At 42.0% G+C, this 18,469-nt stretch overlaps 1 protein-coding gene across 1 annotated transcript in view; it reads right to left on the bottom strand.

The window, feature by feature from the left end:
• The window catches only part of SMPD3 (sphingomyelin phosphodiesterase 3), a 96,191-nt gene that overhangs the window by 2,791 nt on the left and 74,931 nt on the right, over positions 1-18,469 (bottom strand). The window contains exons 3-7 of the mRNA XM_069868533.1: positions 16,465-16,540; positions 9,873-10,028; positions 6,671-6,760; positions 5,158-5,221; positions 491-653 (exon numbers count right to left, since the gene is read on the bottom strand). Coding sequence (XP_069724634.1) covers positions 491-653; positions 5,158-5,221; positions 6,671-6,760; positions 9,873-10,028; positions 16,465-16,540 — 549 coding nt within the window. The remainder of the gene's footprint in view (positions 1-490; positions 654-5,157; positions 5,222-6,670; positions 6,761-9,872; positions 10,029-16,464; positions 16,541-18,469) is intronic.

Here is an 18,469-nt window from a genome sequence, read left to right as displayed (position 1 = left end):
TAACTATGCACTAACTAGTGTGGTCCTCATGGAGTTCTGTAGCAGGTGAGGCCCTGCAGCAGGAAGCAGACAGCACACCACACTTTCTCATTCTGGTTAGCCCATAACAACTTCTGCCTGTGGGTCACAGGTTTGTAACATAGGTGGGTTTTCACAGGCATCCAGGCACTTGAAAGACTGAAAAATATTCAGACTGCTGGCATGGAAGGCATCATCCAAAACTCTTGGTCTGGCAGAAGTTGAAGGAATGGCAACAAGGTTTCAGTTTGTCTGGTTTTGAAGAGCAGCACATCTACCAGTGGTGTTACTGGAATCCCTAAGCTCAAATTTGTTCGTGTGAGAGGTTTACGATTTGGTACTGGCAAGCAGAAGTAGAAAATAGCAAAGCAGCAGGTTCTCTTTGGAGTATGAACTCGATCCCAGGCTGCAGTGCCATCCAGACAAGTTTGTTGTATGAGTTACAGCTAATTTTGTCAACTCTGAAACTCACCACTTTCCATTCCAGGTAGAGGCCTTCTTCTGTATAGAGCATATAGTCAATCCTCCTCCCGTTTCCTTTCAACGATGCCTTCCTCCCCTTTTGACTGGAACTGTGATTCTTGCTGGTGGGATAGACTAAGTATCCTTTCCTTCCTTCTTCACTTTCCAGCACCCTGTTTCATTAAAAACAAAACAAGAGCTTTACATGTTTGCTGTCTGTAGCGCATTGGAGCCCCCAGCCCAGGCTGATGTCCAGGTTGCTGAATCTAGCACAGGAGAACACTATTTCATGGGTTACTTTAGAACAAACCTGAGTACTTTGATACAAATCTCTCCACTCTGATCAGAGCAACTCCTTCTGAAATTAAGGCAACCAGCTTTCCAGAAAAGCTATGGATGAGGTTTTCAGGAGCACACCTTTGGGCACTGGCAGTTGGTTTTGAGCAAGCCTCAGCATCAGATTACTGTCTCCAGGACCCCCCCAGCTCTTACTTCTGTAGTAATGACAGCCTAATTAATTTGATTCCTGTGTGAGACACTCTCTGAACTCCTCTGCAGAGATGGACTTAGGGGGTGTGTTGCTACTGCCCCTGTCTTGCACGGAGATTACCCAGCCCAAGACTAGACACATCTCCCATTCAAACTTCTAGTTTGTTTATACCTTAAAAATAGATTTTATGCAGAAGACTATTAAGGCCTTAAGTCACTTGATCTAACTTTGAAGTTAGCCTTTGAATGTCATTTTGGGCTAGATAACCCACCAAGGTCCCTGTCACTCCGATTTCACAATGAGTCCACGTTGCCGTGCTGTTCTGTGTTGTTTTGCTGTTGAACTGGATTAAAAAGTTTTGCCTTCTCACATTCTATTTAAAAGCTCTACCAGGGGAGCGCTAAAGGCAACAGCCACAACTGTGCATGCGACTGCAGAAGCTGTGCATGGGTCCTGCATGCGTGGGGCATCGTGCAGACGGTTCATACTGCGTACGATCACAGCTGGTTTGCGTGATGGCTGTGCATGCAGAGAGGGACAGGTTAGGCTGTGGTTTTGCTCTCTGGCTCAAAACACAAACTAACTACTTTCAAAACCACTTCCTTGAAAATCGTTTTCCTTTACTCACCTGCCAAAACCTGAGCTCAAGGTTCTGTGGTTTCCCTGGTAAGAGTTGATTACGCCATTAAGCTACATCATCAACTGTCGCAGGAGAAACACTGAGCCATGAACTTGGGTCCTAGCAGGTACAAAGCCCTTAATTTCACCTTGGAAAAAAATAAGATATTTTTGATCACCCAGTTTTTAAGACTTAACTTTGGATGGGGTTTATGAGGTTGTGTTTAGGAATTTTCTAGTGCATGCACTTGAGAGTACAGAAGGAAGGGAACACAAGAGACAAACACTAGACTCTCGTGCTATGTTTTAATGTTTGAGATTCAAATGGTTTCTCTGTCAAATTTTGTCTCTTTGGATGGATCAGAATGGTGGCAGAGGAGACCCAGCACTCGCGACAGCTGATTAAGTTTCAGCAGTGTTATAATCCATAAGTTTGGGTCAGTTGATGCATACTAGAAGTACTTTATGTGCCTTCAAAAGATAACAATGGCACAATTCTGGTCATACGGTTGTTTGATCAGAACTCTTCTTAGCCCTCTTTGGATTTAGTGAGGTACTGAAGAGTTTATTGTAATCAGTTTATGAAAGTGAGCTTCCTTTGCTGTATCATTCAGTTTTAGGCTGTCATCTAATAACTCACATTAAATCAGTGTACTGTCTGCACCCCATTTGCAAGCTGATTCTACAAAGAGCTACTAAAAGTAATGCACTTCCTGCAGTTCTTTTCCTAGGCTCAAGGAAGCGAGCTCTTTGATGGAACTGACCTCTTTCCAAAATGGTATTTATATTTGGCAAAGTTAATTAAGTAACAAAGTAGAAGAAACTGCTGATTAGTGTTGCAGTGCTAAGGCAAAAAAAAATCTTATTTGCATTAATTTAATGGATGAATTTGTTTTAGCTTCAGTTATGTCCTTTTAAAAGTCTGTGAATGCTGAGTATTCACTTAACTTGCACAACTGCTCACGGAAGGGAAATGTTACTTCCAAATACATGAGGAAAATGCATGTGTGTGCATCTGCTTCTGACTAAAACTTGTGCCTCTTTCTATGCGATGGTTTACTGTTTGTCTCCAGGGGAAGTACGCACAAGTGCTGGACATCTGGCCACACGTGCTAACAATTTAAGTGACCATAACAAATTATTACTGCATTGCACTCCTACACCTGAGTTTTGTCAGAATAATTGTCTTAATTCACAGGACACAAAGCAAAGGAGGATAAAAAGTAACTGGGACTTAATTTTTTCTTTAAAAGGTTTTAGTCCCAAATAACTACAGAGTTGTAAGTGTGAAGGTTGTGTCTCATGGCTCGCTGGCCAGTGCTTGGTCTGTAGTGCTGGCCGCAGCGGCAGAGCACGAGGAGCAGAGTATGCCTGGCAGCCTTACTGCAAAACTTAGGCCTCCCCATAAAGCTCAAGGGACTATCTCCCATTCAGGTGAGAAGCACCAGTGTTAAGGATGACTTTTCTTACTGGTGTAGCAGCCTTCGCCCAGAATTCTGAGCTACTGTCCAGCGGTGGAGACAGGAAAATTTTGCATTTAAGTTTTGTTTCTTAGCTGTTCTGTAATAGACTCGCGTGCCAGGCTCTATTCAGGGTCAGAGATGAAAATGGGCTCCTTCCAGTGCTTTACTTGAGGGTGAGTCATCTTTGTGATAGGATTATTTGCGTGCGTCTCATGAAGTGTTTCTGAGCCAAAGCTTGTGTGGTTTCCAGCACTGTGGCAGGGCCCAGGTCATTACATCTAGCTCATTAATTGTTCTATAATTAGAAATAACTTGCTCATTATTTGTACTAAGTATGTTCTTCTAGTCCAGTGTTTTACGTATGCTGTTCTTAAATATCTCTTTCATGTTAAGAACTAAATATTTGTCTGCTTTTATGGTCCGATTAGTTTAGTAATGTGAACTACTTGATTTTATTTATAACCTAGAGGAGAGTGCTGACGAAGAAATAACTCTCTGGATTGCTTACAGTGCTGATTTAAATGTCTGTTTGAAATGTCTGTATATCTTGATCAAGGGTTATTATTGAAAAATTTGAGAACGAATCAATGTTACGTGGTACCCAGGTCTGCTGAGTATATGAACGAACGGTACATGTTAGTGAGACACGGCTCCACCGCTTCTGTGCAATTTAACATTTAAGTTTCTTTAAAGCCCAGACTCCATTAATAGCTTTAACCTTTACTGAACTTACTGGCAATTTATGCTTACCAGTCCCTTGCAGAGATGGAAGGACAGGCTTTCTTGGCCTCTCGTGGAAGCACGTCTACACACCGAACACATGCACATCCCTGTTTCCCTTATGTATATTCTGTTACCAACAGTGAAGAATATTTTCCAATTATCCCATACCGAGGCACTGCACATGCAAAGAGGTAGCGCAGGTCAGACCCTGACATCTTTATTTGATGGCCGCCTATCAGCCATGTATTTGTCAGTGGAACTTAATTGCTGAATACAAGTAACTCCTCAGAGAACAAACAAAAACACCCCAAAAGAGGTGACAGATTGTCACAAACGGCCACTGAAAACACAGGGAGATTTTTGGTATTTGGGGGTGTTCTAATTTTTTTTCCAAAGAGCTCCAAGCCTGCGCTTGGAACCATAAAATAGATTGTTACACCCACATACAGATTTGCATTTGCAAACTTGATTGTAGGGCCAAATTATACCTTACTTTTGCTTTCCAGAAATCCCTTTCACATGTACCAAATTCATGTTTTCAACACGTGAATAGAAATGCCTGGAAATTTTACAGGCTTTTGAATGCGCAAAGCGTGACTTTTAAATAACAAATCCTTATTTTGAATATAAACTAAACCCAGACCTTATGTCTAGAATTCAGTTTCTTTGTTCAAAACCTATTCAAAGACGACTTCAAGGGGTAGCCTCCCCTGATGCATTCAACTGTATCCATCTGTACTGTGTAGTTCTGTACTTGCTGATTACAAATGCCAGCATAAACTGTGAGGATCCGTATAATGCACCATTTCCATTATGTGTATCTGCACAGATTCATTAATTCAAACAACTTTACCTCTAGTGTATTTTGGTAATGAACAGCTAGAAGATCTTTTATCATTGGTCATCATCATAATGTATTTAAGTCCATTAAACTAGCCTTGAGGTAAAGAAGGTGCAAAAGGATTATCACATTAATTAAATGCTGCTCTAAAACATACAAAGCTTATTAATTTCTCTCCACTGGCACATTGTTTAACAAACAGTTCAAGAATTCAAGAAATTTATCTTAAGACTTCTGCAAATTAAGTTTTCTTTTGTATTTCTCATGAGACCACCAGCTCAAACCAACGACACCTGTTCCTCGATATCAAACACTCCTTAAGTAACACTGCACTGGTATCACTGAAGGATATTAAGCCATAGTCCTAGTTATGTTTGATGTGCTATTTAGTTCCCCTCTGTATTTGTGAGCTTGCTTTTTTGAGTGTATTGAATCTGGCAAGCTTTCTAGCATGGGTTGTTAGTGAAATGTTAAATAGGAAGCAACAAACTGGCCTTTTAAGGAACTGTCTAAAGTGTGTGGGAGGATTAAGAATCACATACTTCTGTAGGTTATCCGGAGTGCACACTTCTTCATCATACAATCCTTCGGGATCCAACAAGGTGCCTGTGAAAACAGAAAGGGAGATGCGAGTGTCCCAGCGTGCCTCTGGTGAATTGCCTCTCAGGAAGCCCCTGGGACACAGACAGCAACTGAGGGGGAAGAGGACTGCTCAGACCCAGAGCTCTTTGTGTCCGCAGGTCACAGCCCTGCATTGCAGTTATGCTTTTCACAGTGACTGCTTCTCACTCTGGACTAAGGATGCTTTTACTCTGATTCTTTACTTTCAGAATAAATATAGGAAATAACTTCTTGTAATACCGAGGATGAGGATACATGGCCTTAGTACCTCAGCTTTTCTTTTGGTGTCTGCCTCCGTACATTTTCTGTTCCATTTTCATAGAATCATAGAAACATAGAATAGTTTGGGTTAGAAGGGACCTTAAAGATCACGTGGTTCCAACCCCCTGCCATGGGCAGGGACATCCCACTAGATCAGGGTGCCCAGGGCACCATCCAGCCTGGCCTTGAACACCTCCAGGAATGGGTATTTTAACTACATTGTAGTCCCTGCTTAAGCTTCTAATGCTTTCCTGGCAGACATTCCAATCTAAACTCAGCCTTCACTGTTTTCTGTTGATTCTCCTTTCCATACTCTGTATGCTCAGTTTCTTGTTCTTTCATAATTATTACTCTAACTTTTCTTTCTTGCATCACATTTGCAATCTGTAGCACACAAGAGACTAGCAAAAGTTCATCAGACCTAGTGGCACGGAACTGACCTGCTTGTTGCCTACAATTTAGTTGAGCAGCCTTTGCCAAGTCTTGACAAGTAGCTCCTCTATCCAGACCTTCCTACTGCCTGCCACCTTGCAAAACATCATCTCTACCCTTCCAGTTTCTCAGCCTCAATGTCTCAGATTTTTTTGTTTTTTTCTGCTACAACAGTGTAAAGCCACAACATTAAACAGTTCCACATTCTTACCTTTAGTGTCTTCGCAGCTATAACTGGTTCTCTAGGGAAAGTCTAATTCCTGATCTAAACCTTCACCAAGTACAGCCGAGTTTCACCAGGTGTGAATATCTCGGTGTTCCATGAAATCTTTTATAAGATAAACCCTACAACTTGGTAGCTTTGTTGAATCGCTTTGTTACATCCTCACTGATGGTATTTATAGAACACCAAGTGGAACACTCTGATCAAAAGCTGCAGGCTTTCACTACATGCAGAAAGTACAGAACCAATAATTTGGCTTCCCCCACCCAAAGTAATCTAGAGAGTATTTTAAAAGTAGAACAAGTGTGGGAAGACAGTCGAGTAGCTTGATGCACAAGTCCTGGAATCTGAACTGAAGTTTAAGATCCCTGTTTGGTTCTTAATTATAGTTCAACGAGTCACTGTTAAGATTCATAAAAGATAGGTTACAGAAATACCCTTCTTATTGCCAGTTGCAGATGTCATGTGGGTGACAGCCAAGTAAGTGTTCATACACAGACAGCTAGAGAAGGTCTTACCGATTGCCCATGGTTTATCCTCCCCAGGACCAATTCGACATGGGTCTTTGTAGTGTGTAAACAGAGAGTGCTGTTGCTCCAGCTTGTCATCTGCAGGGAAAGAACAGGCCCAAGAGAAGGCACATCAGCTCCGTGTGGCAAACCCTTGGACACCTGTGTGTTCTGCCACAACAGGAAAGGCAGGTCCTTCTGTCTACTTGGTACACATAAATAGGGTGGACTTGGACCAGTTCAGTAGGAGCTTTACTGCACAGTGGTATCTTGTCTTGATTAGAAATCCCAACAAATGCCTGCCAATAACAGTGCTTTCCTTACAAAGCCTTTCTATGAAAGACATGTTTTTGTAGTTTCTAGCTGTAAACTGAAGTGGTGGTTTTCCAGCCTATTTCTTCCCCCTGCCATTGGCATTGCACACCCTACACTGGTACAAAGCGTTTGTTGAGATAGATCACATGGTGGTGAACTGGACTGGCTTCACGATGTAAATGGCTGTTAGTGGGTGTATATATACAGCTCAGTGAGCTTGGAGCTACCCAAGCTGTAATTGGCAAGAGAAAGGACAGGCAGTTGATAATGTGCTTGGGATATTATCTAGGGCATTAAAGCCATTCTAAACATAATCAGCATGACCCATCTAAGATAGATTAGCATTTTGTCATGATTAATTTGTAGCTGTGGCAGTGATAGTGACAAGTCACAGCCAACTGGAAGGCTTTTTCTCTTCTGCGAAAAGGTTTAAAAAGATAATAGACTTTTACACAAGTCAGTCCAAAGCAACTTGACAGTAACTAACTTTCTAATAATGTTCCCACTAAGTGAGAATTTACTGTATGAATGTTGTCATATTGTTCTGTAAAGCTGGAGCAGAAAACTGAGTTGCAGAAAATTTGTTATAAGTAGAAGGTTGCCTGTGGACCAGGAGAACTTTGAAAACTGTTCTGTCAATACATCTAAGAATAGAAGCTTGATATTCACTGAAACGTTAATTACTTGCTGTTTCAGTGCAGGAAAGAATACAGAAAATCATACACAGAATTACAGGAAGCTGATTAGTGTTAAAAAAAAATCTTAAAACATTCAATTCTCTGCAGTGCTAACAAACATCCCTAAAACAATGAGTCATGTAGAAAGCGGGGAGAAAATTTTAAAACACTGCATTGATCTTACATAGTGCGTAATGAAAGAAAGCAATCAAAAAAAAAAATTAAATAGGCAGCTTAATTTCAGTTTCCAGGCTGAGTGATTTTTAAAGGGGGGGGGGATGTAAGTAAGCTGCAGAGACAGCAAAACCAAAATTGTTTTTTATAACCTACTTTTCAGTCCTCTTTAGTAGTGGTTGCAGTATTTACAACTATCATTTGCAAAAGCAAGTAATGTTTTTTTTACTTTAAAAAGACAGGTCCCAACAGCATTAATTATACTCTCTACTTCTTGAGCAAGACCTTGGTTAGAGTGCCAGAACTTCTCAGGTGGAGAAAACTGACCATATGTTCTGCCTCACAGCCCCGCTCCCTTCCCATTCGTGTCTGACTGGGCAGCCGCCCCTTGGTATGCGGCAGATTGTTTATTTCCTTGGTGGACATCTTTGCCTGCAGGCCACCCCAGCCAGCCAGATGGCGAGTGAAACAGTCAAATCACAGCAGATGTGTCCATTTGTATCCCCCAGCTTGTGTCTCCCTTCATCAGGACTGCTGCCATTGCCTGCCCGTGTGGCAGCTTGGCTAGCTGCAGGCCTCTTAGTGGCCACGTTTCTTCCTTCCTTCCCTAAAAACTCACTACTGCTGCTGCCGTTATATTTTATTCTAATAGGTGTTTGTTTCACTACAGCATTCTGTAGCCACGGCCACTTACTGTTCACCTCTACCGTGCAGAACGGATTCTTCTACCAGGCAGAGTGCTTGCCAGCACATTCTCTGACCATTATGAGTTTACTTTGGATCATAGAGTTGTGACTGGTTTATTTTTTTGTACATATTAGAAACGAACAACAGAGGGGCCGTGTTTTGGGTTGATAGTCTTTTCTACCCAATTACATGTTTCTCCAACTTTGCTAAAATCTTTAATTTTTGAGATCACACAACGCTTGCTTTTTGTTTCTTAAAACTATTGTGGTACGTTTGTTGCTCTCAGCCTTAGTTCCCTGAGCTGCTGCTGAAGACTACAGCATTCACACCGCATGCTGTTCACAAATTCACCTGTTAATCCACGACTGGGCCTGAATTGCTGAATCCCACTTTGAATGCTGCAGCCTGAGCTCACCTGTGCGCTGCACATCTCCCTGGTAACACAGCACAGGCAAAGTATCTGCACTGAACCCCCCTCCCTGTACCTGCCTTGCACCCTTTGTCTCTTGCTGCTTCAGTTTTGGCTCACCAGCCAGCAGCCCTGTGGGAGGCCACCTGCCCAGCCCCACTGATCCATTTGCCAGCTGCAGACTGGCAGAGTCGATCGCCATTGTACAAAGCTACCCAAGGGCTCTGCTGGATGCCTGAGCTGTGCCAAGCAGCAAGGCAGAGAGGAAACACAAAACACAATGCTCTGCACTCTATGTCGTCAATTTAACTGTTAACAGACCATAATATTTCTGTTTGGAAAGGGCTACCATCTCTGTATACTCAGCACCCATTACTTATGGTTTTGTGGAGTTCTTTTTCTAGTACTCTGAGCATCCAAATATATAAAAACCAATATTAAAATGTATTAAAATAAACCCCCCACAAGTCCACAGCATCAGTTAATTTTTTTCAAAGACTGACTCAGCAATGCTTAGTTCTCTCTGCAGCATTAATCTCTTATGTCTGTGTATATGCACTATCAGATTATTTTTAACTGCATGAATTTACTGCTTTTTCTCCACAAAATTTCCATAATGTCCATGTTCATCATTCAGAACTAAAATTCTAGGATATTAGTTGTCTACCTAATTGAAGTACAGCTAAACCACTGGATCTGTCCTCATTACTGCTACTGCAAGTCGCAAGTTATTGTCCTTAGTGCCTTACAAAACATCATGAAGAACATCAGCAGAGCCGGTTAAGTGTGAGCTGCTTTCCTCCGCTCTCCTTGAGGCTGTAGCAATGTAGCAATGACGTCTTTCCTTGCAAACACCAGTCACAACTTAGTGTAGTGCTATAACCCCCAGGAATCATCCTATTCCTTTTTGGAATCGGTAGATACCAGGAAATGGAAAACCTTGTCTTACCAGAGGAGCAGTTATCGAAATTGAGATCTCCACAGATTACATCAAAAGCCACCAGCTCCTCTGGATTGGCTGTACTGGAGGAGGAGGTAGATTTTCTGAATTCAGACAGCCAATCTTGAAGCATATCCAGTTGCTCACATCGAACAGTAGTATCTCCTGCAGCAAACAAACAAACAAGTAACCAAAACAAGAAATAAGACCTCCTATTTGCATGTTACTCAGCCACCTATCAGTTACTAAGCTATTGTTAGACATCTTGAGAAAAAGGCAGATAAAAGGTGGCGTGGCGAAGGGTATACGCAGCACATAGTGCTTGGCCTATTATGGAGTTCATTAGGAACCATACATTTTGACGATTTAAACATCTCCTTCTGGAATCCATCATAGCAGGCACCTCTGAAGAAACAAGAAGACACAAGAAGACAAGGCGTCTGTGCTGCAGACAACCAGCCAAAATGATGCAGTTTCTAGGCACTGGAGGAGGGTGATCTGATGCACTGCACTAGCAATTGGAGTTCGGAGTTAAAGTCCTACTTCAGACAAAAGTGGACAGCATGTTCTGGGCTGAGAAACACTCGATCTGGTGTTGCTTTGCTTTCTAATTTTTAAAAATGAGAAATTCAACTTTCAGGTATTATTAGGAAGCATACCTCAATGGTAAGTTCAAGTTACACAAACTGTAGTCACCCATCTGAGGAAGGGCTCTATCTCTGTTCTAGTAAGAATGCCGAAACTGAAGTATTCCTTCAACTTTTTAAAAGTATGTGCAGGTACAAGTTTAGACAGGTGGTATTTCAGAAGTGAAGAACCAGATCCTTTTCAGCAGTTGCAGGGAAGTTACACCAGGCTATGTGTGCTGAGGATGTGCCCCCCTTGTGCAGGTGTGAGTAGAAAGGGTTGAGATTGGTTCCCAGATATTTTTTGTTTGTGAAACTGTCTGACACACAGAACAGCTCTTTAATTATACCAACTAACCACACTTAATTTTAAGCACATTAGGTAACATGAAGTCTCAGAAAAAATTAATTGCTGTAATCATTTTTGGAGAGCCATTAAAGGCTTGAAGTTGGGAAAGGAGCACCAGAGACACATTCTAGAAATGTCCGTTTACTATACTGTCCTTCCTTTTATTTTGTTTTCACCATACCTATACAGTTAGCAGTTATAATTTTGCTTGTTTCAGACTTGATTGACACATCAGGTCAGGAAAACATTGCTTTTTCTCAAAAGAAAAGATTTGTTTTCAAATGCCACAATTAGGAGGAAAAGCAGCAAACCAAAAAGGCCTTATTCTAACTACAATTTCATTTTAACCTAATTTACTACTTCATCTAACTATTAAAAAGATGTAACACACAAACAGAAACCTCAGTTTTGTACATCCAAAGCTGCTTTCAGTGGCTGCTCTGGAGCTGGTGAATCCTCACAGCGTGTTAATCACTCATCACCAGCACTTTGTATATAGACTTTCAAAATGTGAACTCTGCAGCCTAGTATAGCTCTATTAGTGTACAGACAAACACTAGGCATTAGGACCTTAGTAGCGCTATTAACCTGTGAAGGGTTGGATTTTCAAGAACATTGAGGGGAGGTTAAACCAACAGTTAAATGCAAACTGAATCAGAAATGTTCAACTGAGAATGATTAGGTACAATCCTAAATAATTAAAAGAAATATTGAAAAAAACATGAAAGAGAGCTTTAAGTAGGTTCTGACAATGACTCATCTCTTCAGACTGGTAATTCCAACAGCAAATACTCTGATTATTTTCTTCTATTCCCACCAAATCTTTACCAGTTGGGCAGGTACATTTGCTTCTATTCCCTAACCTACAGTTTTCGTTACTTGTACCTCAAAAGTTTGCATGGTACCCCAATCACACAGCTTGACACAAATCCAGACCCGCATATTCTTTGGAAAACCCCTTGCTACAACATCACAAGGAAGCCCTACACTTAAGACTTAGCTAGAGAAAAGTACAAGAAATAGGTCATGTGGAATAAATAGAGCCTGGAGCAGGTGACACCAACCACAAAAGGTGCACATGACTAACATAGATGTTCTGCTTAACAAAGGATAGGGATGCAATTACAGATTCACAGAAAGTATGAGCTTGGAACGGACCAGTCCAACCCCTCCACTCAAGCAGGGTCACCTATGGCAGGTTGCTTAGGACCATGTCCAGTCAGGTTTTGAATCTCCGTGGCTGGAGACTCCATAACCTCTGGGTAACCTATTCTAGTACTTAAGTCATCCATGCAATGAAAAAACATTTTCCTTTGTTTAAATGGCATTTCTTGCATTTTGGTTTGTGCCCATTGCCTCTTGTCCTGTCACTAGGCACTGCTGAGGAGAGTCTGCCTCCATCTTCCTTACACCCTCCCATCATATATTTACACGCTTTGATAAGTTCCTTCCTGAGCCTTTTCCTCCTAAAGCTGAAAAGTCCCAGCTTTCTTGTTCCTGATGAAGCTTATCCAAATTCAAGAACTGTTCCCCTTTTGCAGCATCTGAATTTTTCTGTCCTACCTTATCTCCTCAGGCCAGTACTTTCTTCTGTCCTGCCTTTGTTTCCTCGTAACATAACATTTAAGCATGGTGCTTGTTGACAAGAAAGCACATCTTGCTCCCTGCAAAGGCCCAATTACATAAATTGCTTACCTGCCTTCAGACCAGCTTTTACACCCCTGAACTGAACCCCATCTAGAATTGGCCTCACTAGGATGAGTGATAAAAATAATGTAGCTGTTACCATATGGGCATAAAACTTGGGCAAGAACCTGTCACAGGCCAGTGTGAAGAATGCAGCAAACCTGCTTCACTGAAACACACAAAAGTGAAGTTCTCCAGAACACAAAATTCTTGAGAAAAACAAGAGAGAGATGGGCAAAAACATTTTAGGAGGATGCTGGGAAAGGTGTCTGGTAACACGTATTGCTATTATTGAAAAAGCATTAACTACACAGTGACATACATCTCCCTTGGCAAGAATCATCGAATGCTGAGCCTTTGGGCAGCACCACACCGGGTAACCTCTGAGCTCTGCAGGAAAGTAGTAGCTTGGACCTCTGGAAACAGATGACTTACATTTCTTGCCAGAAAAAGTGTAGGACTTGTCATAGACTGGCATCTCTGATCATCCCCACTAGAGGTCAGAGAGAGCTGCACTGCAGGACACCACTGCAGAGTGTGCAACTGAGCTATATTTCCATGACAAAAGATGGGATCCTCTAATGCAACTTGAACATATCGGTTTCCTGGGTTTATTATTGAACTAACGGGATCCAGCTTCCTGCAGCTGCACTGCAGGCACTGTATGTACCTGGATGCAAAAGCTACCAGCGAGACTCAGTCTTACCAGCTTCCAGTGATCAATGGCTTAGGAGATGAAGGAAACTGAGCTAACCAGACACCTAAGTAGAGGAGAAGCCAGAAGAAGCAGAGGAGCGGACATTTCAGAAACTGCTGCTGCAATGAAAGAGCATCAGTAAATATTAACAGGAGAGAACTAGGTAGTAACTCCCAACATTAACACTCAACTACTTCTTCCAGCCTTCAGCTCTAATTTAACATTCAGATAGAATCACTGATCTGATTGCCACCAGTGATTAACCAGAGAATACATATTTGTGCTAATTGCTCTACACTTTTCCTCAGTAACCAGCCTGGAAAAATGCAAATAACTGTGTTGTGACCAATTCCAGAAGTCAGTGCTTCTGAATTCTTTGCAAGTTCCCTTCAGCTTCAAATTTTGTGGAAGGACGAAAGGGAGGTGTGGGAAACCTCAGCCAGCATAAATAAATACTTCACCTTTGCTCATTACAGGATAATCGTAGTTGCCCTTTCCATTCCCTTTGGAAATGCTTAAGTGAAATCTTGGCTGCAGTTAGAACTGCAGGCAAGTACCATCCACTGAGGACTTTGTCCTACTCCGAAAGATGTTAGAAGAAGCACGATGGTGGCTGAACAAAGCAGCTGACAGGCCTAATCAGAGGAAATGAAAAGATTTTTAAAACCAGAGTTCTCAGCGCTGATAAGGGCTGTGTTGCACTCCTGAGAGGAGGGGTGAGGGCAGGCTGCCCCGGTGTGGATATGCCAGCTTTGCTACTTTGGAAATGGGTGTGGAATTGCTGCCTAAGCATGCTTAGCACTGAAGTGACTCCCGGTTGCACAGTCAGACTTTCAAACACTGAGGGATCTCTCAGTCCTGAGCTAAGTTCTGCTTAAGCTCTGTGTACGCTTGTGGAACTTGAAACTGGTGCCAGAGAGGCCTGAGTTGGCAGCACCTCCAGTGCTAACAACTAGATTCACACTAAATGCAAAACAGGGACTTGAGCGAGGTTACGAGATAACATCCAGCACACTACGTCATCTGGAGGAGATGGGCTGCAAGAGTTTGAGGCTTACTCTGTTTTCATGGCTTGTTGGGGTGTCTGAAAGGCGGGACTCAAAGGGACTGGGATGTGGGTGGATGCTAGGCAGCAAAACCTGTCCAGAACATTAATCACTGCCTAATTGAAAGTCATAAAAAACCCATGTAAACTTAACAGCCCCTTGGAAAATAATTACATTCAAGTATCATTAAAGGATCCCTTCATTTGATACTGAAATGCAGCTGTTTCCACAGTGGAAACGAAGAGCAGCTTCACAGCACCATTTGGTAATGGGCAGAGAAATAAGGATAAGCTACATCTAGTTCTACACTTTTATTGAAAAAGGTGAATGTCAGGTTTGAAAAAGCAGTAATTGCTCAGAACAAAGCTGAGCCACCACAACTCTTGAAGAAAGCATTAGTAGCTCATTCCTGACCATAAGCAGTTGGATCCTTTCATTTATACTCATGTAAGTCTCAGATCTGTCAAGTGTAAGTTTATGTATCGTGGAAGGGAAGCCAAATTGCACTCAGCCGTGTGTGACAAGATGATTTAAATGACTAACCTTTTAAACAGCGCTTCTTTTTAGAAGTACTGCATCTTTACATTGTGGAACTGTTTTTTGGATCATATTTTAAACGTGTGAAATGTTATGAATCAGATGATACAAATCAGAAAGCACAGCTCTGCCAAACTTATGAACTTTAGTTTTCCATTTCATTACATAAACTAATATGATACATCAAAGGACAGCTAGACTTTTAAATCATTGTCTGCTCTATTTGAATGTATTTTGAACCAGATAAGCCAAAATATACGAAGGAAGAACATAAGAAGGAAAACGAAGGGTTGCGTTTCACCCTTGAAGAAGCTTTAAGATGACTTTGAAAATAGAACATTACTTCCCCAATCATCTTCCGTCCCCCCTCTTCCTCTTTATTATTTTAGGGATTTCACAATGTGGTTATCAAAGACTAACTCCGAATATATCACTAGGTAGTAAAAAGAACAGGGCTGAAAATGGTGGTTTATAACCTAAACTAGAACAGAACAAATCTCAGCTCCACAACTGCAATCTCACAGTACATTACCATAATTCCAGAGTTAAAAATAGAAACCCAGAGAAGGACGTTACATTGTTAAAATGTGGCTGAAAAATTCATGAATCTACTTTAGAACTATCTAGTCTCCCTAATGTACTTTGGGGACTGGCAGTTTTGTTCCCACGTCTGTCTCTGCAGCTGAAGCACTGACAGGGTAGAATGAACGCCAGCTGCCTGCCTGGGTTAACCCAGCCGTGCTGTAGCGCAGAGGTTCACAGTTCTACCATGTATAATACATCGCTGCCTCGCCTCAGACTGCAGCGCACACTGACTGTCTTCAAGCAGTCCAGGAGGGCTGCGTCCTGCTCTCCAGCTCTCGGGAGCACAAGAGCCACAATCGCATCAAGTGTGACATCCCTGACAAAGCCACATGAAATCCAGACTGGTTCTGGGAAGCAGAGGTCCACATATCTTACCAACACAGCCATCTGCTATTAAAGAACATCTCATTCTTTTTTTTTAGGATTAGTGAAAATTCCTAAAAGAGACCTTCCACACCTTGCTAAAAGTTTTTGTGTTTATTTATCATTGACAGTGTTAGAAGATACTGTTTCATGAAACAAAGGATACAGAGCGTACTGTGTCAGGCTGTAGTAAATGTAACAGTGGATCCGATTTAAACACAACCAAGAGAATGAGTAAATGAACTTGCTAGCCACTTATGCATGAAAGTTTTGGGCCAAAAAAGAGAAAATTTGGGCTTATTCCAGCTGTTGATTTCTGATGGAAAAACTATCCCAACTTGTATCTTCTGGTGATCCCCTAATTACATACAGAGAAATATTAGTTTATCTGGTGATACCTGTGAGTTGACAAATGCTGTTGGTAATTGATAAGAATTTATTTGCTAAAATAACAGAATTTAAGAGGGAGTAAAGAGAAGAAAAGCTCTCCAGGGATATTTTTTGTTTGTGTATTATAATACTTAATTACTCCCAGACCAAAAGTGTGAAGGTTTGGGGATACGCTTGTCTCCTTTCTTCACTATTTCACTGCTATTTGCAATGCACAGTGCACTTGGACAGAAATGCTAGAGGAGCAGTGCTTGCTGCTTTTGCACCAGAATAACACCACAGGCCTCAAAACAGTGAAAAACTAGACAAATTAGGACAATACCTGCAATAGCTTGCAAGTGAGTGCAGGAAATGTATCCCACAATTCTTTGGTCCTGAGGTGTACTTCCCACTTGCACCTGAAAAAGAAATGAGAAATAAAAAGGTGATTAATAGAACAGTTCATACAACTCCACTTCTAGCCCTGCCGTGCAGCCTTTGGACGCGGCATTGGCCTTTTTCACCATTCTTTCCATCTCGATCCATTTTACACACACCCAAACCCACCGGAGGACACCCCAAGGCGTCCCCAGAATGCAGAAGGAAAATATGCCAAGGGAGTCTGGGAAAAGGTTCTGGGGACTTTGGCCGTGTCTCAGTGAAGTGTTGACATTCTTCAGCTCACAGCACCTCCCCTCACCATCAGCCAGATGAAAACACCATGTGGGCCTCTGTTTTTCCCCACCGAAGAGGCAGGGCTTCCAGGGGAGCTGCAACGCAGGATAATTCCTCACCTCTATCATAGGCTACAATCCACAATACAGTTGCTGGCAGACACACTAGTGAATCAGAATCAAGGTCTGGCTTCGGTTTTCAACTCTACTGCTGGTTCTGGCAGTTCAGGACTTATACAGCTGCAAATCAAAATTCCTAACGATTTGAGGACCAAGATTTGGAGTGAAGCAAGAAACTAGTTTGAGCATAAAGTTTTCCTGTTGACAATGAGTGTGGCAACACTGCATTGACCAATAGAGAAAATGCCCACAGAGGAAAGTTGTACCTAGGACTCGGGAAACAAACCCGCAGCTGAGTCTCCTTCACAAGGCGAGGCTCAGATTTCCTCTGACACCTCTAAATAACAGGCAGGCTTCCATTTCATACAGATACAGTTTTGTCAGCTGGTTGGGTTTCTTGGTTTTTAGCTATCCAAGAACTATCTAATTCACTTTCTGGAAAGTCAGCTTTGCAGTAAGTGAATTTAGATGTCATTTTTACTCAACAATCCACGTTAACTTTCAGGTTTTGTTCCAGGTAGAGTTTGTAATAAACAACTTGCATTATTCCATCCCCAATCTGTTCAGTTCTCTGTTAGACAGGCTTCCAAATAGATATTGATGGTGTTCTTACTGTTGTTCCTGTACAGAGAACCTGCTGCAGGGAGGGTGAAGGCAGAGGAAAATACAGTCATTGGTGGATCTGCCCCTAAGGCAGAGGATTCTTCTGACCTCACAGGGCTGTAGCAGAGCCTCCTGAGATACCAGTCTGGTGGGTGGCTATTAGTGACTGCTGCAGAAGCTTTGCTACGCAGACCTTTTTCTTTCTCCCTCAGGTTGAATGTATCACAATGTCACAGGTGAACTGTAAGCAGCATTCTCTCAAATTTTTTATGCAACATAAAAATTCTGATAGAAAAGTGGGAAAGCATTGGTTTATATCCTCTACTATTTCAGGCAGGCAGGTTATGAATTATATTTTCCGAACTTCATCACTCAAAATAAGATTTTCACTTTAACACTGAAAGCTACATATTTTAAAGTCTCCACTGGTTTACAAATCAGTGTCTGCTGCTGCAGAGAAGCGTGCATGTTGTCCATCCTTCAATGCTGCCCCTGTAACCACACTGAACAGAAAATACTGCACAGAAAGTTTTCTGCCTTATAGCAACGATGCGCTGCTTATAATCCTCTTATTGACTAAAGCAGATGGAATCATTTTCATTGTCTCTATCCAAAAAGCATAAAAGATTTAAGTGTAAAAGCTGAACATCCCAACATAAATTATAGTCAGTTGAGAAAAAGAAGTCCACTCAAATTGGCTTTAGAATTTCCAGTGTAGCTTTAATGGAGTGCCTGACAAGGCTTCGTACTCATCAACCAATTTATGCACAGGCTTACACACATTTCCATTAATCATAAATAAATCTGTATCGTACGGTGTCCCTGGGTGCACAGATCTGTACTGAAATGGACCCGCGCTCCTTCGCTCTCAGAGAATGACAAGAAATGGCCTACAAGAAAGTCTGACGCCCGCTCTGTGCAGGGGGAGCACAGCAAATGCCCCCTGGGGCT

This window comes from Phaenicophaeus curvirostris, chromosome 14 (assembly GCF_032191515.1).
Source record: "Phaenicophaeus curvirostris isolate KB17595 chromosome 14, BPBGC_Pcur_1.0, whole genome shotgun sequence".
NCBI lineage: Eukaryota > Metazoa > Chordata > Aves > Cuculiformes > Cuculidae > Phaenicophaeus > Phaenicophaeus curvirostris.
The sequence above is the reverse complement of the archived record's forward strand: the minus strand, read 5'-3'. Positions and strand labels throughout refer to the sequence as shown.